The 24879-nt window shown below is 28.5% G+C and overlaps 1 protein-coding gene across 1 annotated transcript in view; it reads left to right on the top strand.

Moving 5' to 3' along the window:
- LOC123291450 (aquaporin AQPAn.G) overlaps positions 1-24879 on the top strand; it is a 116661-nt gene that overhangs the window by 87146 nt on the left and 4636 nt on the right. The window contains exons 3-6 of the mRNA XM_044871747.1: positions 22698-22841; positions 23400-23615; positions 23708-23788; positions 23924-23989. Of these exons, the coding sequence (XP_044727682.1) occupies positions 22698-22841; positions 23400-23615; positions 23708-23788; positions 23924-23989 (507 nt within the window). The remainder of the gene's footprint in view (positions 1-22697; positions 22842-23399; positions 23616-23707; positions 23789-23923; positions 23990-24879) is intronic.

The following is a 24879-nucleotide window of genomic DNA, read 5'->3' as shown; positions in this document are numbered from 1 at the left end:
CAGATTGTAAAATATTTTTGCATATTCTCAAAATTCATGGCAATCGAATAAAAAAGTTTTAGTTTCCTAGGTATCCAACATATCGGTTTTTCGTTTCGTTTTTATTTGTTGCACTTTTTTGGTTATGCCTCCAACCTGCAAACAAATTAGAACGTGCGATAAGGAACATAGTTTCAATAAAGCCCGGTGTTTTTAAATAAGCACCTGCTGCATTCATGGGCCTGATATTGTACAGTGTTCTGTAAAAAAAAATGAAGTATCAATTATTTCTGTATTACAGCATACAAGTAATTTAATATTATTGTAGTTACAAATGTCTTGATACAATCATATGGTATGAAAAATGACCTAAGTGAATGTAAATTAAGGTGTATCTTTGTGATATATTCAGAATCATATTATAATATATAATTTAATTTGGTCATGCTAATACGTGCGATTACTTATTGATAAGAAATAATAATTAAATAAGTATATTAATTAATATTATTAATTAGTGTGTTAATAATATAAAAATAAATAACACTGATTTTATAAGAAATAATTAGTTTTGATCACAGACGATACATTTACATTAATTCATTATGAAATCAATTTGTATTTGATGATTTTTTTGTCTTAAAATTAACCGAAAACATATTGCTACAAGAATAAGGACGTTTTAGTTAATATATTTAAAATAAATAATCAACATTAAAATAATATTGATAAAAAATTATAATTAAAAAATTAAATTAATTAAAATTGATTTTTTAACAGAAATTAAACATTTTAATCTGTAAATTAATTATTTAAATTAAGTTGGCTTCTTACATCACTAGTTATTTTTTATTAGATTTAAGTAATTATATAATTACTCAAAATAATAAATAATCAAATTTTCATTCTGTCCGTTTTCGAGAATTTCAATCTTTTTAATGAAGATATTTACAAAACTCTTCATCGGACTATTTTTAACGTAATGTACGAGATTTAATTTATAAAAATAGAAGTTTTTACTATAAAAGGCAAAGCAAAATTATCGAAAATTTAAGTGTCCATTCAACATTTTCTATTTACAACATGTTAAAATAACAATTGTTCATGAATAAATACATGAAAAAGCAATTAATTTGTAGCAAATAATAATAACAAAAATTCAAATTTTTATTTATACATAAGCTAACCTATGTCGTATGACGTAGAACGTAATAGGCCGTATAATGTTTTACAAAAAAAGTTGTATAAATCGTTGAATAAACTTTAAATATACATTTCGAGAATATTCAGAAATATTCCAGTCAGTTTCGGCCACTTCGATACTTTATACTCAACAACTATAGCGGTTTCCCGTAATAAGTCCATTAGTCCGAAACTTATATTACAGGGCAAATTTTAAATCTTCTATAAGAATGTCTTATCATAGGATCATTATCCTGATTAAGGATAAAATAAAATGAAAAAATCCTGATTAAGAGCTGAGTTAGCTCGGGGCAAGTTTTGTCGGGACGCAATGAGTGAGTATAATATGGAAAAATTGAAAGTAAATTTTATTTTCTCACACAAATCTACATTATATCGAATCTACTAATTAATTTTTTTTAACCTTGACATGTGAAGTCTTTCAAAATTTATTTTATTTATTTAAAAAAAAACATACACAATAAATAAAAACCATGACAAATTCAAATCTATTAGACCATGAGCCCATAATGATGCAAAATTTCTACAATTCCTTTTTGTATGTCTTTTTGAAGCTTGGGAAATAAGAAAAATGAGATGTTAACCATGGCTCGAATATCAAAATAAAAATCAAATTTTCGGGATTTTCAAAGATATTTTTAGTCTGTCGGAAACAGGGTGATCCGATCCGCTTATATGAATTTTATCTTGAAACAGGGTAGCCGCGCACTCATATCTCTACCATTGGTTTTCGTAATTGATCACCATAAGTCTTAAATAATGAAGGATCCTTAGCTCACTCGACCAAATTTTAAATTTTTTTATGAAATTATTAATTAGCGTGTTAAAAAGGAAATTTTGGCAGTATCAACAAAAATATGTTTTTTAACACTTTCAGATTGCAATTAAAATTATTGTCCAAAGTCTTTTGAAAACAGAATGGATTCAATAAAAGGCGTTAAAAACTTATTCAATTAGAACTTCTTTTTTGACGTATTCTATTAACAGCAACTCAATTTTAACCTACTACAGCAGAACAAAAAAAATCTTCGAAAAACTCGATTTTTGTATAAATTCTACAAACGAGCCACCATTAAAAACGTCATTTTTCTTCATTGCCAAACTTACTTCTATTAGTCGTGCAAATAGCAGGCAAAAATAATCATAGAAATTTCGCTTTATTATGAGCTCACGGACAATATGTATACATTGCTAATTAATTCATTTAAATTATTAAAATAGTACAAATTATCTGAAAACTACAGAAAAAAAAACCACTTATCTTATTAATGAATACAGATACAGTCAATACATTTTAATAACTGCAAGGTTTATTTTAAAGATTTGTACCTACACCGGATATTTGGTAATCATAGAAACATATCTTTAATTTTTTTTGTGGTTTGTATTAGTACTTAGAACTGATAAGTAGTTCAATAATAATTATTTATTTATTTATCTTGATATATTGGGTGTCCACTAAACTCAAATCGAATATCATCTTCAAAATAATATGGCTAAAAGGTTGAAAATGTTGTAGGAGTAGTTCCGATTCTGAGAGACACTAGGTGAAAATATGGCAGATGAGACGAACCTATAAGTATTTAGTTGAATACATATTCACAATATCTGAATAATCCCTATATATTATAAATGTGTAAATAAGCATGTTTGTTACGCTTTCACGCTAAAACTAGCGAATGGTTTTAAATGAAACTGTACAGCAATACAGCTGATATATCAGAATAACACATAGAACTATAATTTATAAAGATATATTTATAAAAAATGAAATAATTAAATTTAATTTGACATTTATGGTTCAAAATGATAATTATAGATGGAGCAGATCTATGGTCATCATTTTGAACATTACATTTTAGTAAGATGTAATGTAATGAATTATTTATATGCGTTTCCACCATTTTTTTCATGGATTTCAATTTTTTGTTGCGTAACGCTCAAAACATTTTATAGTGGACCGAGTCCAAACCATCATCGTATCCACTTAAACACACACACAAAATTTCATCAAAATCAGTTCATCCGTTTAGGAGGAGTTCAATTACAAACACGCGATAACTCGAGCTCCATGATTTTTGTTCACCCAAAAAGTGCTCAATGTGCTAAAAGAAGATTTCACTTCAAAAAACCGTAGATAGAAAAATTACAAATGGTGGAAATAGCACGAATGGTTGGTTAAGGCACTTGGCTTGAATTTAAGAGGTCCGGGTTCAACCCCTGGTTTTATCAACTATCTATAATTGAAACCCTTATTATAGAAGCCAGCAAAATCGTAAGTGTTCCAAAAAATCAAACCAAATTTTTCGAAAATACCTTTCAATGTTGTTAAAACTGCAGATAATACTTTCCTCCGAAGCAGGCTTCATTCCAATAAAGCTCTACCCAATCTACCCTATAAAACTTTATTGTACCTACTGTGCCCAAATAACTGTATCTACTTTAAGATAGAGGAAAAAGGAAAAGATGAAGGTTAACAAAAAGAGTCATTTTAGAAATAGACGAAAATTTGGAAAACGGCAGCAATTTTCGAACAAATAATCTGAACTATTCCCAAGTACACATAGAACTACTACAAATGAAAACCTAGTGTGTACACTCACATCCGGTAAACGTAAAATTCTTAAGTATAAAACAAGTTTTAATTTTTACCAATTATATGTACGGTAGCATTTATTTAAGTACCATTTTAATGAAAATTTAGAACAAATTTAATAGCAAAGTAATATTTGAAGTAAATTAAGTAATAATACATATTGATTTGAAACGAATACCGATTATCACAAACTAACTTTACTACTTAATCACACACAAATATGGAAAATTAAAGAAAGGACAAGTTTGTTTTAGAATTTTACAACAATCTCTTTAGATTAACATTTTAAACAAAAAAATAAACATATCAATTTAATGATAATAGTACTATATTTTATCAAAAATATATAACGAACGTGATTCCGTACCAGAAAACTTGACAAACGCGTCAAGCAGATTGACAAACGCGATTACTCAGAAATGAAGTATGTTTCTATAAAACGCATCTCACTCAAATTTTTAATTGCTAACTAAACTAAAAACTTTTGGACGTTAAGCGAACATTGAAAGAACGTGATATTCATCAGCCGACAAAATTGCAATTTATAGGGTGGCAGATAACGGACACCCTCATTTTGTCTGATAGTATATATGTATGTTGTTTGGCTCAAATCTCACACCTGAATTTTAAAGCAGTAATTCTCAACCGCTTGAGCTTAAATTTTGCACACACGTTTAGTTTGATCACAATGGATGATTTGCCAAGTAACGTCATTCTAAATCCAATATGACAGACATTTTTTACAACTAGTCTGCCATGATTTGGGTTACAAATGAACGGGTTTGTTGAGAAGAATACGAATTGCATAAATGTATATCTGATGACAAGGCATTTATTCCACCATATTTAATACGCACACCTTTTTCAGTTTTAAATTAAGAAATTTAATTAAAAAACTTATAATGGAAAGCTTTTGAAAGTAGAAAATAATTATATATTTTTATAAGTCACACATAGGTTAGGTTAAGTTAGAGTGGCTATCCTGGAGTGGGACACACTTAGACCATAGGGTCCGCTGTGATACCGAAAAAGAGTTGGCCCATCCCCGGCCATTATTCCATGAACCATTTGGAGCTATTTAAGAACAGCAGAAGTGCCTTGACATCGACTTTAGGTCGTCAAAGAAAGGCTTACTCAAGTAAGGCCATCTTCTCATAACAAGAGCTGGACAGTGACAAAGAAGATGAGACATTGACTCCTTCTCGTCACTACTGTGACAGCTGTTGCAGTAGTCGTGATACACTGCAAGGCCCATACATGAGTATTATTAAAAGCTGGAGGCGCTCAATTAAAGAAATCAATAATTCATGTATGAGTGACTCAAAGAAATAATTATTTTCTACTTTTTAGTACAATAAAACCTCTCTATGAGCATATAGATATTTAAGATATTCTTATTCGAATATCGCCATCAAAAAGTATTTAATTACTCTAAAGGCTATGCAAAATTTCGTAAAAAGAAGCTGTTAGATGCGATCTTGGTAATAGTTTGTTAAATTCGTGCCGTTGTTAAAATGAATTGTCAAAGTTTACCGTGACTAAAGACTTATAATTTTGAATCTTTAACTGTTCCCAGTGCTTTCACATTTTATCACTTATCATCTAATCTGATTAGTCATTAGTCTTTAGAGTTCTCGTAAATAGTACAGAGCCTTTGTAGGTACTGGAGTATTAAAGCCGTTCTTTATGATTTTTATTTAAAGAAAGAATTTAGTTCATTGACTGAAACAAGTAATTTTTTTTAAATTTATTTCTTTTTTTTGTTTTTATTTATTGAATCAATTTAAAAAATTTATTTATTAAAAAAACATGTTTTTTAATACTATTTAAATGTAATTATTCATTTTAATTGTATTATTAAATCATGTAGTATAAATGCTTGTTTCAAACAGTTGTATAGGGTACCTATATTATTTATTTTCTTTTATTTATTTAATAGATTTTGTACTAAAATTTAATTTCTATAAATTAATGAAGATGAATTTTATTTTTGTTATTTCTATTTTTTATTTAGATAGTAGAAAATATCAAAACCTAGTTATAATTTATTTATAAATGAACCTTAAGTTTTTAAAGTCAATTATCTTCAAGCGTTTTTTTTATATAAGTTAAACTTCATAGGAAAGATTTCTGGACTAAAAATTTTTTAAGCTTTAATTTGTTTCAAACTACCACCCGATTACGGTATTGGTAACAGATTATTCCATTCTTTTCTTCCAAAAGATGACTTCAAAATTAGTGGGTTTATTATTAATTTTTTATACATAATGACGTCATTAAAATCAAAAAAATTTAATTTTGATCTATCCCACCCAAATTTTATCCTATTTTAATCAACTAATTTTGGATCATAGTTTTGTTTATGTATGTTTTTCCACTAATTTTGGACCATACTTTTCGAATCTCACTTTCATGGTTTCCACATTTGGTACAATGGTTGGTATAAGCGAGTAACTTACACAAAAAATGGAAAATATAACCCAAAATTAGTGTGTTTCAAAACAAAATGTATTTCAATCGACCAAAATTTGGCCAAGATATCTGAAAAATTGATTTTTTATACCTTATGACGTCATTAAAATGGAAAAATTTATTTTGCTCTATCACATTCAAATTTTATCCTATATTTTAATCAACCAAGTATGTTATTTTACTAATTTTGAACCATACTTTTCGAATTTTTGGTCCAATTTAACGTATCTGCAATATTTTTCAAAATTTCATTTTCGTGGTTTCCACATTTGGCACAAAGGTTGGTATATATATAAAAAAAAAAATCCAAAATTTGTGGGTTTTAAAAACAATTTCGTTCAAATCGACCAAAATTTGTTCAAGATATCCAAAATTAATTTTTTATTCTTTATGACGTCATTAAAATAAAAAAATTCTATTTTGCTCTAGCCCCTCCTCAAATTTTATCCTATTTTAATCAAGCAAATATGTTTATCCACTAGCTCTGGGTCATACTTTTCAAATTTTTCTTTATTTTAACAAAACTGCAATATTTTTCAAAATTTCACTTTCATGGTCTCCATATTTGGCACAAGGGCTGGGATAAGCGAGTACCTAATACAAAAATGGAAAATTAAACCCCAAATTAGTGGCTTTCAAAAAAAAAGCATTCAATTTCACCAAAATTGACCCAATATATACAAAAAATTGGTTTTTGTTATACATTTACTTGCGCTTCCACCATATTTTATATCGAATTTTTTATAAATAAATACTAGTCCAAAAAACTAAAAAACACACCATAAATAATGGTTTAAAAAATCCACTTTTGTAACAAGCTGAACTAAAAGGTAGAAAACAATTTCTTTAAATTCAAAAAATCATTTTATTGAAAAAAAGCGTTTTTATCTTAGGAGCTATACTAAGATTAAGTAACGCATTTACAACGACTTTTCAACCCTTACCCCCCCCTATGTAACAAATTGTTACAAATTATTGAACCCCCTGTTTTGTACAAATTTTTTTTTTTTTGGAAATTTAGTACCAAATCTCTTAATACCAAAAACGGACGCAAATCACTACTCAAAATATGAAAAGCTAGCTACAGTCAAGTCAAGCGCGCGAAGTTTAATTAAATTTTTTTATTAAATCATCCAAAAATTTTTTATTTATTTTGATAGACCCCCTCCTTCGTACCATAACAAATAGTAACATTTTAATTTGACCCCCTCTTCCCTCTAAATTTGTTACGTAATTTAAGTACCGTCCCTTAACAGGAGCCCCGTGGTCCGTATATGCTCAGACAGCAATATTAATATAGCTTCAGTTAAAGTTAAGTTAAAATTTTGATTACAAAATCATTTGCTTCTATTCAGAAAACCCTTTTAACATAATAGTATAATATATAGCACTGATTTGGCATACCTACACATATACATTGGTTGATAAAAAGTAAAAAGTAAACTGGTTTACATTTTATCAAACCATATATATGTGTAAAAAAAACATTTAAGGTAGTACCTACACGAAAGTGATATTCCAAGAATTTCTCAAAACTCAGAATATAAAATATTTAATTCATAATACACTTGCTGTTAAAATTAGAAGATGATTTACCATGCCATACATGAGATATTAGCAATTAAAAGTGACGCAATTTGTACGTGTACATGGGAGAAGTGTATAAAAATACACAAATTTACAAATATTATATTTATTTACGAATGAATGACGTCCACCATCTCTATGAAAAACTAATATAATGTAGAATACTATATTTAGAAAATATATAAATAAAAATAAAAATTATTTACCATATAGTTTCGATAAAAAACTTAAATAAATAACTCGTTTTAGCGATATTTTTTTATGGAGAGGATATAATAACTAATGGTAAAGTTATATATCATAGTATGTGTGTGTATACGTATAGAAGATTTGTTAGTGAGGAACTACAGTCTTGTGAAAATAATATATGGTATATGTATAATAGTCATAGCACAGTTAATGCACTGAATGATAGTATTAGTCCAAAACTTTTTGACTGGACGGTCGCGGAGGAACTACCTTAACATACATACATAAATAATTGTTGTATAGGTATATATTATTTAAACCCTGTATATACTGTAAAATATTGTAGTACTATAGCACAGGTTGTTAAGTACACAGGTAATAACCATGTTGATACAATTCACAGTCAGTTTCATTCAAATATTGATTACACTAATAGATTGTATTATATTCATAAAAATTATTATATGGAGTGTTTTAATAAAAACGATTTAATTATAACCTTTACTTTTTTAATAACTACTATTGTAAATAAATCTTAACTTACTTTTCAACCACTTCATAAACGTATCGGTTTGAAATTATATAATACTAGCTTGATACCCGCCCGTTTCACGGGGCTTATAAACCGCTTTATAGCCTCCACTTCTCTTGATGTGCACAGTTTTCCATTTTGTTAAATATAAAATAGTCTCAATTCATTGAGTATATCAGAAAAGTTGGCCATGAATGGTTTGACATTTACTATTTTAAATTTTTACAGAATACTTTATACTAATTTATAGTTCAAAATCTATAATCATCATTCTGCGAAAATTTAAAATAGTAAATGTCAGATTATATTTTATTTTTTATTTGTTTTAAAATATGTCTTTATAAATATTGTGTGTTATACAGAAGTATGAGCTATATTGCTGTACAATTTCATTAAAAACCATTCGCTAGTTTTAGCGTGAAAGCGCAACAAACAAACAATCAAACAAACATCCTTACTTTCGCATTTATAATATATAGAGATAGAGATAGAGATACAGGGTTTTTAATAAATTATCAAATTCATCGAGTTCAAAAGGATTTGTCCAGCACAGCCACTCGGAGCCTATTTATCACAGAACTGTGTTCTTTTATAAAACCCATTACATTTAGTTAAGTCTTCTGAAATTGACCCGAATAGTTTCAGCTTCATGTAAAGTTCACTATGTTTTTTTCTCTAATTTTGGTAATTCTTCCAGACCCCTTAGAATACTGTGTCATTTGAAGATGATGTGTTTAATTTCCAGTGACAGGCTGTCATATGACAGCCGCTTGTCCTTTTTCTAGCAGTCCTGGCAGTAATCATTACCTCTAATTTTCCAAATTTAGAGCTTCACTCCGAGTGCACAATTTTCTGTAATTACTCCCATGATAATCCATACATACAGGATTCATCCTGTGTTTTAAAAACTAGGTATTTGGATCTGTCATTGCTTTTTTTGTTTTATCCAGGTAATGGCGTGAATAGCCTCCTTTACCCCGCTAATCGGAGAAAGTAGAGAGTTTGCAACCTCTATTATGTCATTGCATGCATGCATGACTGATCTAATTGATAAGAGGTAGACAATATATTCGGCTAAAACTGAAAAATTACTCGAAAATATTTTTCCATCGTTCTTACCTAATTTAGATTTTTATTACTTAAGATGGATATCAGATATTTGGACAAAATTCACAACATGAACTTATTGTATAATGTTGCGACGCTTCGTAATGTTTTTAATACATCATCAGGCAACTAAAATAATTACAATTAATTAATTAATTTACAAAAAATAATTTTTTTATCGATTAACATAAAATCATAAAAAGTTAGGAATTAAATTATAAACTGGAATAAAATTCATAACAATTAGATAAATAATAAAACAAGTTTTATGTGTTTTTATGTGCAGTTTTTTTGTTGAAAAATAGTTTTCAAATAAAATCGTAAATTCCACAATTTAATTTGAAGTGCTCCTTTTTCTCTCGTCGTGATTTTTAAAGCCGTTCCTACCACTTCTTTGATAACATTACCATTTTATGGAGTTATTAACGGCTAACTAGTCATACTTTTAGATTAATCTGCTGACCTTAATTAATTAATTAATTAAAAAGCCACTCAATATATAATTAAATGCGTAAAAATAAAATTTAAAATACTTCAATACTTTATTTATAGTAAGGTATGACTTGTTAGGTTGTTCACAGCGATTACAAAACATATGTAAAATAAAATACGATTAATAAACTATTGAATTATAATCTGCCAATTGTATATTATATTTTAAAGTCATATCGTACTTATATATACTAGGGTTGTCCGAAAATAATATTTACATAGTTTAATACGCATAGTAGGGGAGCTCATTTTAATTTTTTATACAATCTAGAAATAGCTCAAAGTTTTTAAAAGCATACTAATATAAAAAACATACATGTCCAAATATGCATTTCTTTATTTCTTCATTTATGAAAAAATGGAGAAAACGTATTGCTCCCATTTTTCTTGAACTAACTTCACTGTATTTCTATTTAATTCATGAGTTGAGCAAAAAACCAGTCGTTAATTTTTGGTTAAAGTTATTACAAGGAGAACTATCCAAACATCACCGTAACTCATTTTGAGGACATTGCCCCACTTTTAGAACGTTGTACCTTTAAGATTAAAAGTTATTAAAAAAAATAATTCCACTCTAGCGTTATCACGGAGAATTAACCACGGTCAGCTTTTGGATCAAAATCGAAATCAAAAGTGATCCTACTTTAGGACAAGTTACGTAATAAGGGCTATCCCAGAGACCAAAAAGTTTGTTGTTGCTAATTTCCAGTAACTACATCATGAGCTTCAAAAGATCGTCAAAAACAGGTGGCATCGACAGTGATAGGGAATGTACTATTTCCAGGTCCTGTAAGACACAAATGTTCAGCGTGCTTGCTTCCAAACCACTATTCTATACACGTTGTATCCGAAACGCATCCGACTTCGATTCTATTCCGACCATATCTAACTTACAGTACCACATGTACGTTCCTCCCGCAATCGAACTTTTTTTAAGCAAGTTCACACAAGATTTGGAATTCCATAAATTTTTTAATTAGTTATTTTCTGGTAATTTTTTATGACTTTTTCATAAATTTCGGAAACTAATACGGCCATAACTCCATAACGAAGTTTTTTTAATATACAAAACTTCAAACTTCTTTGCCATAAAAAGTATAATAACTTCATATCACATATTCGTCAGGGCAACCCTAATATTTTGAATGCCAATGAGATCAAAGAAAATCAAAAAAATAAATAAATATCATAACCATGTAATAATAAACTACACCTTATAAGGGTCCTTTGATTTATGTTAGCAAACTCTTCATATTTTAGTAATACCTATAAATTTGATTTTTAAAAATATGGATTGAACCCAAAATCGGAAAGTAGAAATTCAATATATTTATTTTAAAATTTTATGTACGATCCTTGTTTTTTATCTTTCAATCACATAGAAATGAAAAAAAAAGTAAGAAAATGTCTTGTCTTATAATAAATGCATTATAAGTGTTCTTATTTTATTATTACAGTTGATTATTATAATTATCTGCATTATAAATACATATCGTACATATTATATTTATAAGTATCGAGTGATCTAAGAAATTTTATCATTAACATCCTATTATTATAGTTCAAGTGTATAAATACCGAATGAACATACATAAAGTTGACCTTATTGGAAACTAATTTTAAGATTGGAAAAATATAGCTCTTCTTATGAAAAATTGACTAAAACGTAGGCAACTATGTGAATGTGGGCAAATAAATATTTTCTCAGTATTAATAAAGCAACATCAATTGTAATATCTTTAATCTGGATTAAGAAATTATTTGGATCACGAGTCCATAAATCTAAATGCGGAATTTGTAATTATTTCTGCCCTTGCTTGTAATCTAAGGAATATTAGGTCTGAACCTTAATCCAGGTGCCGTAGTAATGAAATCGAGGTTTCGCTTGAGTTCCATTATGATGACTTTCAGACCATAGCTTAGTCGTCAGTTTTCTTTTTCCCTTAATTTATCATTCCAAAGTCATGCTAAAAAAATCAGGTATCATCTCATTGAAAGATCAGTGGTAAAAACTGTTATAGAAGTAACATCATCTTACACTGCTAGGAGTAATGTCATTCCTATAGGGGCAATAACAACTGGGTCGATGTTGGTACTGGTCTTCATCCAATTATTGTTGACCATTAGGGCAAGTTGAGAGACCTTAGATAGTCCAATACAATAAATTTCGTGTTTTTTATGTTACTACATTTCGATTTTACAACTTTTTTGTTGACCTGGCAGTGTTAAGTGTAGTATAACGGTATGTCTAATTACCATTAATAATCAGTTTTTAAACTTGTACATATTATAGAAATTAGATAGCATATTTAATAAATGGCTTCTCCACGGCCTGGTTTGAATCAGTATATATGCTTACTGAAAGTTGAGCGAGTTGAAAGTTGAGCATTGATCTCACGATCAATGTCTCTGCTATCATGATACTTGAGCAAAGACTGGCATGCGAAGATTGGATTAAATAGAAGAATATTAGAGAAGACTTGTTACTATAAGATTAAATATAAGAAGGTTGATTAAGATAAAAGAAGATTAAACATTTGTTACTGTAAGTTAAATGCCCTTTCCCTTGCACCCAATCTCCCTACTATAATTCTTTGGCAAGGACTGGCAAGCAATGACTTGAATAAATAGAAGAAGATTAAAAACTTGTAGCTATAACTTGATCTTCTTTTTTTTTACGACCAGTCTGTCTACTTTTATAATGCTTAGCTGGCAAGCAAAGATTCGAGTTAATAGAAAAATATTATAGACTTTTAATTCTAAGATAACCCTTTTCCTCTTTAAAATTCTGTTCATAGTGACGAAAATGAATCCAATCTTGTTACTCGGGGGGCTGGGAAGGGGTTTAGGTCACTGAACACGAATATCGCGATAGAATTGGGCACCAGGTACCTGGTTCTCGGAGTACCCAGGGTACCCTGGAGATCAATTCAATCGCGATATTCATTTTTAATGCATTTTCATCAGTATTAACCGGATTGTGAATTTAGTATAATATATTTTGTGTTAATTTAAAATGCAATTATAAATTGCATATTATTTATGCTAATTGCATATTTTTAATTTCTTATAAATCAATTTAGGTCACCAAATTTCCTGACGCTCTAACGAATCGAATGCCGAAAACCGCATTTAACCGACTTACCTACTGTTCAAATTTTTCGACCTTTGGGTCATTTTTAATGTTTTGTTTCTGCGACTTTAGTTTTGGTCAAGGCTTGGGGAAGGATTGACAAACCAAAGTTTAATTTATTATCCTTGGTGAGGGCTTGAGCAAGAGCAAACAACGCTTTCGAATCATCGAATTTTCCACATATTTCTGGAACACTCAATTAAATATTATCTGCACAAATTATAATTTGTGTTAAATGTGTACATTAAAGTATCGTCTTATAATATATTTATTAATTCTTTAATACATTTTACAACACTAAGAAAAAAAATATAAAACCGAAACAACTGTTACAGTTATACAAGTTTTGTATTACACTACTTATGTTAAAGGAGTGGTATCATGTGTGTAGTATTATTATTTTTATTCACTGCTGCAATGTCTTTCAAATTTATTCAATTATTTGCCGCAAATTATCAAACAAAATTAATTCTTTTTAATTTTTTTGTAACATTATTGTGTATCTAGTTTTCTATTTTTCTAATTTCACCAAATGTTTTTTTTATTTGTATTTTGTAATTTTAAATAATAAATTTTATTGTAGAACACTTATTACAGACATTTTAAACAGAACCATGTTACGGTTAAAATACAGAAATAAAAATTATTTTGATTTAGACACATTAGTTTATTATTTCTTAATGTCTTTTCAAACTATCGTCTTTATATATAAAAAAGACAAAAAAACAGAAGATGAAAGAAAGTAAATTTAATTTGATTTAATCCGATTAAAATTCGCATAACCTAAATGAAATATGAAATATGTGATAAATAAGATGTACCTTAGACAGGAGCTGCATATACGGCAACGTTCAAACTAATCTTTTTACAGAATATAAAATATATAAGGAAACTACCCTGAGAGAATAGGCTTGTTTCTATAAGGAAACTACCGTTACAGAATAGGTTTTTTTCCACTAATCGCACATTCACAAGTTCAAATGAAATAAAATTCCAAATAGTACAGTCAATCTGGCATAATGACTGGAAAAAATTTCAATGGTGGATCTGAGGTTATAGATGGTTAAGGGGGCATGTAAATAACTTAAAAAAAATTTTTTGTTCCGCTGTTTTTGAGAAAATCCAAAAAAATTTTCGAATGCGGTTTTCTCAGAATCCATTGGTTTAAGAGTACCAATGAATATTTAAGAGGATTCTTAAAAAAAATTTATTAAGTTTCACGCCAATCAAAGAATGCTTCACGTTAATCAAAAATTTGCACATAACAGCCTTAAATTAAACTTTTTTGAATAATATTTATACTTTTTTTTAAATGTGCCTATTGCAGCAAAGGACATAAAATTAAAGTCAGCCAAAGCCAAACCTCTAAAATAGAGCCTATTTTGATGAGCTTTGTTATAAGCGAAAACCGTCATATAGTCGTTTTTTGTTCCAATCCACGAATTAGAAGCTATTTTAATTTAAAGTGTTTTTGGAAATTTCCAAAAAATTGGAAACGAATCTTATTAATACAGATAAGAAAGTACTTTATTGTGGTATGTTTGTGACTGATATTTTGAGTTAATAGAAAAATTAGGATATTATAGAAGTTAGAAAATTTATGAAATATGATAAAGAACAACATTGTTTTACAAAGAATAAAAAAAAGATTTATTAGAATTACCAACAAGAAAAACAGTATTGCATGACTTGAAAAAATCTTCTCAAAACCATAAATAAACAGTCAAATACATGACTTTAATGCATAAATTATAACGAATGTGCAAAACTATTATTTTAATTAATAAGGCATTTTTTCAATTCAATGTATTATTTCAAGTATTTTGAAACCAATATCAAAAATACATAAAATAAGTGAAAACAAACAATTGACTGAGTTAATTATTGAAATACCCTGTATAGAAAGTGTTGAATGTCAGTGCTTGCACAATTTTTTATAAAATAGAAGAATTGAAAAAACCAAAACAATTATTTATCCTTTTACAACATTTTTTCATAAACACCACTGTTTACCCGTGACGGCGGAAATTAGGACAAAACTTCGGTGCCCATTTTCATCAAAACTATAGGGAGTTGAAAATTTACAGGTTAGTTGAACTGTCATCTTGTTAGACATTCTCGAAATAAACGAACGAAAAAAATTCTAGAAAATACTTTCGAAAATTTCAACTTCCTATCTTTTATAGTTTTAGAGAAAATGGTCACTATAGTTGGTTCAAAACAGTAGTGTTTACGAAAAAGGTTCAAACAATAGTTGTTTCTCTTTTTATAAGAAACATTTTTTACGTTTAAAGTTTTGTTCTATCTCCGATGGTTTACAAGTTGAGTCCTGCGGACCGAAGATCCAATTAACCTATGTTGCTCATTTACGAACTCAACTTCACTTTTTACTTTCTGAGAACACTATAACGCTGAAGTCACGCCAAACCGCCCAATAGTTTTGTAAACCACTATTATTCTCTCTTATATTATTCATTTATCTTACATTCAAGAAAAGAGGAAATGGTTGTTCATATTTTATCAATAGGTCATTAAATTAACATGTTTTCCGTTTTCCACATTGAAAGTGTCCCAATTTTCAAAGTTTTCCACTCACGAATAGAGCCACTCACGAAGTTTTGTAAGTTATTCACGAAACTATACGTTCCTTTGTATTGTAGACTATAATGTTTATATTATGATACAAAAGCGTACAGTTGAAAAACACGAATTCTTCTCAAATAAATCTCAATTAAAGAAAATTCAAAAAACACATATCCCAGAATTAGAAGTAGAGTCTCTTTGACTCATGCCAAGCATTTTACCAAGGCAACTATATATCCTGTGAATATGCATTAGTTTCAATTCAATGAAATAATCGACTAAGTAGTATTAAAGAATCTTAGTTTTTTATAACTGTATATTCACTTGCACCCCACTCTGTATAGAACTCTATTTATAATTTATACATTAATTTTTTTGTATTTAGAAAAATTATTTAAAAAAACTAACCATTTAGAGTAATTATAATATTGAATCTGATTTATTAAGTATTTATTAACTTATGAAATTTTTTGAAATTCACGATTTCAATTATTAAGTATTAGTTTAAAAACTATGTACCTATGGGTTGGTAGAGAAATTCATGTTATTATCTTTATGGGTATTTTATATCTATTAATTATTATTTTAAGATAATTTCAATTAACTAATGAAGAAATAATTTTGTTTTAAAGTACCTATGTAATAAATTAATATATTATTATGTAGTAGGTATACATTGATTTAAGATTTTTTTTAAATCGAAAATAAATAAACACGATTTATTAGTAATAGGAAATCAATTAAAAAAAATATATGAACATTTATTTACACGATTTATTGTTGACAATATAATACCGCGATTCGAAAACATGTAAATAAAATGAATATAAGCAAATTTAACGGATGTTTTTGCAATTATCTTAGCCCAGTCGAATAATTATATTTATAAATTGATTAAGTCAGATTCTTGTCGCCCTGGTTGCTCAGTTGGTTAAGGCATAATCAATTCTGTCCTCGGTATGCTCAGGGTAGCGGGTTCGATTCCCATGTCGCAACAAAAATTAATTTAATTAATAGTTGTGATGGGCTGGAGAAGTGCATGGTTTATGCATGAAGGAGGTGCACCCAGCCTCTGAAATTGAGGAGCTGATAAATGAAATTATCAGCGGAAAAGGTGGTAAAACACATATATGGTATCACAATGGGCTGCATAGCCTAAGTATGTCCTTCATAGATAGCCAATATAACCTAATCTTACCCAAGTCAGATTCTTAATGTTAAAATTATGTAACTAAACTTATTGGATAATAATTCGAGAACACTTAGAGATACAATGAAATACATCTTTTGGGAGATAAATGGAAGTTTCTGACAATTAGGATCAAACGAATTATTTTGTCCTTCATTTTATTATTTCTTTTTTTATGCATTTTTTACTCGCTTGTATTTGATTATATTAGACCTGTAAGAATATGTGATAAATTTTCGTCAAGATGAAAATTTGTTTGAAGCTCAATCACCGATTAATTTTTATACAATTAAAATTATTGTGAGTTCTTCCATAAGGTAGGTACTGTGTTAAAAATCACAATTTTAAAATGAAAAAATACAAAATTTTGCCCTACATTAGGCCCCAAAACTGTGTTTATTGTGATCAAGGGACTTTGAAATCTCATTTACCGCAAAAAAAAGAACATTCACCGTACTTGCTTATACAGCCGCCGGACTACTTTAACTAATGAAGAAACAATTTTGTTTTAAAGTATCTGTGTAGTAATTAATATATTATTATGGGGTATACATTGATTTAAGATTTTTTTAATCAAAAATAAATAAATCACGATTTATTAGTAATTGAAAATCAATTAAAAATGTATGAATATTTACACGATTAAAATTAATGTTGACAATAAACATACACTTACAAACAACCTGAATTCAATCATTTAAATTTTTAACAATTTTTTACACCAGTAAAGAAAATTTGTAAATATAATTTTACTTTTGATCGTTTCAAAAGCGTACTTGAAAAAGAATCTTGTTACCATATACACCTGTAGACAAAATAAATATCTATTAAAAAAAAATCGAGTTCTAATGGTACCGATTGCTACCATTCAATTTTGTTATAAATAGATACATTTGATGTGATAGCCTGCGCTCCGGTCAATATATTTATTATTTACTAGATTGATACCTGCCCGCTTCACTGGGCTTAAAAGAAAAAACCACCGCTTTAAAGCCTCCACCCTCTCGTGATATACATAGTTTTCAATTTTGTTAAATGTAAAATAGTCATAATTCATGGAGTATATCAGAAAAGTTGGCCATAATTTGTTTGACATTTACTATTTTAAATATTTGGAGAATTATTTCATTTATGGTTAGAAATTATGATCATAGATCTACTCCATCTATAATCATCATTTTGAACCACAAATTACAGATTTCTGTTAACATTTAACAAATGGTAAATATCAAATTAAATTTTATTTTTTATATATTTATCTTTATAAATTATAGTTCATGTGTTATTCTGATATATCAGCTATATTTCTGCACAGTTTCATTAAAACCCGTTCGCTAGGTTTAGCGTGAAAGCGTAAAAAACAAACAAACAAACATGCTTACTTTCGCATTTATAATATATAGGGATAATATACACATTTCATCTCGATTGAAGCTTTAAAAAAATAGGATTGAAATGAGGAATTAAGCGAATGGAAAATTGTCCTCATGGCAAAAGAAAGCCCAATTTTTATACCTTGTATATATGAAATATACATGGTATAAAAGTTTAGTCCCAAGTTTGTTTTTTTGTAAACATCACTGTTTACCCGCGAGGGCGTTAATAAGGTGCAAATTTTATAGTATGTATTAATATAGGAATATCAGTTATATGTGTGTGGCTATTTAAAAGTGGATATCTTTTGTTATTTACGTGACGTCAAAAAACAAGCGATAGCGTCATCATCACCGTCTATATATGGTATTTCAACAATGAACTCAGTCAATTGTTACTTTTCACTTGTTTTTTCGAGATTTAAATATGTTACAAATAAATATTGAACTCAAACACTTCTATAACAGAAAGACAGGGGATTTATTGGGTCAAAATTACTCGATATATCTATCAAGTTTCTTAAAATTTTGTAACGATATTTTCTCTATTTTTTGAAAGAGAATTACTTAAAAGAATTAAGAAAATTGCAAAAATAGGGAAATTTTTTTCGAATTTAGGGAAAAAATAGTTTTTTAGTAATTTTGACCCAATATATATCCAAAAATCGATTCGATTTGATAATAGCAAGAGCAGTTTGTTAAATAATGACAATAATCTTAAACGAGGGGTTATTTTCTCGAGCAATTCTTTATTCGATACCAAAGAAACTTGACATTCAATCGTAAAATCAACCAGATTCTCGCGTGCATGGATTACTAATGGTAACAAGGACCCAAAACATAATATGAAAATCCAGCTTATTGGACGATTATATGCGCAAAAATTAGTCCTTACAGACAATGCTATAACATTTCAAAATCAAGTTTTATTAGCTGGAAAGTTGCTCGCAGAATTTTAACTACGCAAACTTTAAAAGCTTACCTTATGGATAATTTCAGGTAAAAAGTATTAGGCTTTACCAGATGTGTTTATGTTTTAAGTTGAGAAACCTGCAATCCGATTAATTATTTATAAACATGCTCAGATAAAATCTAATAGTTAGCAAAAATCTGTTCGAGTATTTGTTGTTTCGTTGACGATTACTCGTAATAAAAATGCACTGTACTGTATTGTTATAGGCATGCCGAATTGTAATGAGAATGACTTAAAATTTTCCAAGGTATACGCACAATGAGTTATGGGTATCGCTATATTGAGAAAAATTGAGTTAAGATTGTAATTAATCTTTTAAAATCGATTAAAAAACATCAAAATAAATAGCACTTTTCTTTGCATCTAACTTAATCGCAGATTTTTTATTCTAATTCAAGTATGCTAAAGTTCCCACGTTATATTATAATAAATATAAATAAAATTTTTATGAATAAAATTAAACAGGTTTTAAACACACTACTAACTAACTGACTAAATGACTGACATACCCGTCCCGCATGTGTGTGTGTGTGTATTTGAGTAAGTAAAAATGAAATAAGTAATAACTAATAAGTAATAACCATGAATGATAAACCAGAGTAGCTCTGAGGATGACGATGACCTTACTTAACATTTTGATTGTATGAATTAAAATTTTATAAGTATGTAATATTTGAGTCATTTTTTTTTATTTTATTATTTCTTTGAATTTATTATTTTATTTATAAGTGTAGATGTGGTTTTCATTTGGTTTGAATAAATTGTACATGTTCACATTAATTTTGGTAAAAAATAAATTACAGTTCAAATCGGTTATTTCGATAAAGATGAAAAGGTCTCGGTTTGAAGGTATAAATATAAACACAAACATGGTTTTTTTTTGTAGCTCTCAAACGATTTTCTAAAAACAGAGCAGTCACACTTATAATCTATGTTTTCCCGTGGGGGGTTAATAACTAAAAAACTAAGTTATCAATTTTAAAAGATAATTTTTCTTCGGAGCTTGTATTAAATAATCTGAATGTAAGATTTTCAAATTTTGAAACGTTTTGTTTTGTTGGTCGTTAATTTTCCAACAACATCAAGCAAACTACAGCAACATAAGACAACAAGTAAAATTTACTTGAAAAATATCTAAGAACACTCTCCATTAAATTAGCTTTTTACTTAAAGTTTTTCCCAAACTGACAAAATTTGAAGATAATCGCCAATTTTTTAGTTTTTTCGGGTATGGAACCCTAAACTCGTACTTAAAACATAGCTAAGAACACTCTCCATCAAATTAACTTTCAAACGAAACAAAAAAAATCAAAATCGAATCATCCGCTTAGGCCCAACGATGCCACAGACAGACTGACACACACACATAGCGGTCAAACTTATAACAACCCTTTTTTTTACATCGGGGACTAAAAAATAATTACATGTAATGGGCCTTTGTCCTAAAATTTTTTTATTGCCTCAATCGACGTTCGTTATCGAGCCCCAACATCGTGCGAAATCAATTTTTGGATAACATCGTAAACTACGAAAATATGAAGGATTTAAATGTACAAATAGAAAGAGAGAAAAATAGCACGGGACGTCATAGCTTGCAACTGCCATCAAAAGTTGTTTTGCAAGAAAAAAGTTGATAAAATTATGTAATTGCTTATATCTTTCATGTTTATCAACTTTGAAATTTTAACTCGCGCACTTTGAAATTTAAAGAAATATTGAAATCGACTTCAGGACAAAGGCCTAGCTACATATTAAAACATGTAATGGACCTTAATTAAAACATAAAATAAATAAACTTATTTTTTTGAAATTGTTAAAAAAAATTATTGCTAAAATCAACAATTTTTACATCTATTTTCGGAAATGCACACTAGTTAACGCAGTAAACACAACCGCTCTCAGTGACCAGGCGAAATTTATTGCTCCAGACGCGGAACAGATGGGGAACATTTTTTCTTAACCAAACTGTTATTAGAGAAATAAAATGAAATACATTAAATAAACAAAAAAAAGATAAATTTTTGATCTTTCACCACTACTGTCAATCAATTAAATTTTTGTTTCTTTAGAATCTTGTTAACATATAACAAATAAATATAATTTTGAAATTCAAATCTATATAACATTTGAATTTCGTAATTTCTCTCAATTTGTTTTTTTTTTTAAATAGAATTACTGCAACACAATACGAAGTAATAAAATGATTAATAAATAGCTAATTTTAAAAAAACCTTTGTTTGATTGAATGATTTAAACTTCTTAATTTATTACATGAATAAATCAGTTTTATTGTAAGTTTTCATAGCAGATCTTTTCATCTGAAATAATAAAAATCTGCTGTTCGAAATTTAATCAAAGAAAGAGAATGAAGGCAATCGGCTCAATTATTTTAAGTAACAAGAAAATAACTGGTAAGCTTTTTGCAAAAATAATACAATTTGACAGCTTGTAATTATAGTGGAATATCTGTAAATATAGTGGAATATAAATTTTGGATGAACTCAATTTATGGGTCAAAATTACTCGATATACCTAGCTTTTTAAAAGTTTTGGTTTATCAATTTTAAAAGATAATATTGCATTGCATTTGTAGTCAAATAATGTGTGTTTTTAGGTTTATAATACCACCCAACTACAAAAATATATGTTATATTGTGCGCTGCTTATAAATTTGATAATATAGATATCGCTCTTCAGTCATCAATACTCTAGCTATAGTCGTCCCTGTTCATCAAATGATGGATCACGACCTTATATTTTTATGGTATTATTATAAACTACAAGATTGTCTAAACATTTTAGTTTTTTATCACTCTTTCTAGATTTTTGGACATAGAAATATCCAATTGAAAAGGATAACCTATATGATTTATCATTTTTTCAGCCAACTTTGAACAATAAAATAATAATAAAAAGCCCGATGACCTAGGAATTTTTTGTGATTTTCGCAAACCTTGCTAATCAAAAAATGTATTTATAAAAATATGTACAAAAATCTGTTCGCGATGATAGCACGAGTAATTTTTTAAATAATACTGTAATCTTATATGAAAGGTGACCTTTCTGGAGCAATTTTTTCAACCGATACCAAAGAAACTTGACATTAAATCGCAAAATCAACCATTTAGTTAAAAATCTAGTCAATATACATACTACATATACAGACTGATAAACACATTACCACTCCTCACGCAGTCGGGTAGAAATACTACAAATTCAACCAATTCGTGATATATAGTACATAATATGATTATAACAAATCAGTAAAGTTTTTTTTTAATTGTTTCAGGCCATTGGACATGTCAGTGGATGTCATATCAATCCAGCGGTCAGTGTTGGATTAATTTTCACAGGACAGTGTTCATTACTTAAAGCTTTAATGTACATAATTGGACAATGTGTTGGAGCTATTATTGGAGCATTTTTAATTGTTGTAAGTAGAATTTTTAATTACTTTCTTAAGTCTGCAAAAGTTTTTCTCCATAACAGAACGGTAAAAGCATCGTTATTCAACAAACCGAACAATTCTAATAGGTAGTGCATGTTTATTTCTTTTTTTAAATATATAAGGAAAAGGAGAAGCATTATCCGAAGGTTTCTGCGTGGCTAACATGTCAAAATATTTGTCGCTTCTACCGTAAAGACTAAATGAATTCTAGGACAGAACCTGTCAGCGTTGAAATTAGGACCTGATTTTCCACGGAAACATCATTCAGTATTTTAGAAGTTTTGTACCAATGAAAGTATGCCATGTGATTCCGTGAGGCCCACTAATGAATGTAAATAAGGTTTGCGAATATCTAACAAGCAGGATTCCTATATCCATTGAAAATGAAGTACTTGTTTTTCGCTAGGGAATCTATTTGACTTACCATAAAAACGTCTCTTTAGTCTGCATTAAATACTTTCTAGCCCCTCCGAAGAAACTTTTTACAATTGAACAATTGAACAACTGCTTTAGATAACGATTAATGGTTTTATTTCTCTACAGCAAATGTTGGACGGTATTGCAACAAACAAAAGTAATTTAGGTGTAACTGGATTAGGCACAGGAATTTCATCAGGTCAAGCAGTGCTTATTGAAGCCGTTATATCATTTGTATTAGTAATGGTTGTATGTTCCATATTGGATGAAGAAAGAACCGCAATGACTGGATCAGCACCATTAGCAATTGGTCTCACAATTTCAGCAGCTCATTTATTTGCTGTAAGTTACTTTAGTCAAGTTGAAATAAACTTTTACAAATGAGTGCCAGAGTTACTGATAAACCTTGATATTTTTATTTTTTTCAAATTTAGATCCCATACACCGGATCCAGTATGAATCCTGCTAGATCTTTTGGACCAGCTGTGATACAAAATAATTACGATTTCCTTTGGGTAAGATAAAATAAAATAGATATATTTAAGAATAGTGTTTTTTTTTACTTTTAGCCCTTTTACCAGAAATATTTTCGTTATGGCGACAATCTGCTTCCTAAAGAATCCAGAAATGATGATTTCCATATGTTTCAGATATACTGGGTGGGACCAATCCTCGGAGGTGCTGTAGCCGGTTTACTCTACCGACTGTTATTTAAGGTACAAAAAGTTGACTCCTATGATTTAAATAATTGAAAAAAATTATTTTTTTTTAAAGAATTTTCTCAGCACATTCTTATAATTTTCTTCAAATTTTAAAATAATTTGAAATTTTTAAAAATCATTTTAATATTATAGTTTTAATTATTATTTATTATTTATGTAAAATTTCAAAAACATTTAAAATTTTAGTTTATATTATTATTATTATCTATGTTTTGTAAATTTTATTTTTCATCAATTTATTTGAAAAAATGTTTATAGCACTCAAATATTTGAGTTTTAAGAATTCTATTGTGTTCTTTCTATGTTTTTTATTGTTTAATCCTTATCTAATAGTGGTAAAAACGACCGACTAATTCTAACATAATGTGATTGATAAATTCCCTGAAATTTCGATAAAATAACCGCAGGAAAAGGAAATAAATTAGTATGGAGAATCTCATAAAAAATGTAAATATTTGTGCAAAACTCGTTTAAAAAAAATGCTTGTATCACCGATACCACTTACTTGAGGAGAATTTTTACCATCGTTCTTTGTTTGTACCATAAAAATTATCTCCAGTTAAGAACTGCGTGATCCGTTTCTCCAAACAGGAAAATTCATTTTATCACCCTTTGATCAATATTTGTTAAAATTCAAAAAATGTGAGCTTAGTATTTGTAAATGAACTTTTTAATCAAAGGTTTAGTGCGTTATATTATGGCTTTGCTTGAAATTTGATGTGTATAAACGCTGACAGGTGCGATTTTAATGGGTCAAAGCCAACGAATAAAGAAACATCATTTCACACACATAAAATATTGCTTTATACCAAAATTCGATAACCAAGTAATAAGGTAAACAAAAAAAAAACCAAAGAAAATTTTTGAGGCACTGCAATTTCTCA

This window comes from Chrysoperla carnea, chromosome 2, assembly GCF_905475395.1.
Source record: "Chrysoperla carnea chromosome 2, inChrCarn1.1, whole genome shotgun sequence".
Taxonomy (NCBI): domain Eukaryota; kingdom Metazoa; phylum Arthropoda; class Insecta; order Neuroptera; family Chrysopidae; genus Chrysoperla; species Chrysoperla carnea.
The sequence above is the reverse complement of the archived record's forward strand: the minus strand, read 5'-3'. Positions and strand labels throughout refer to the sequence as shown.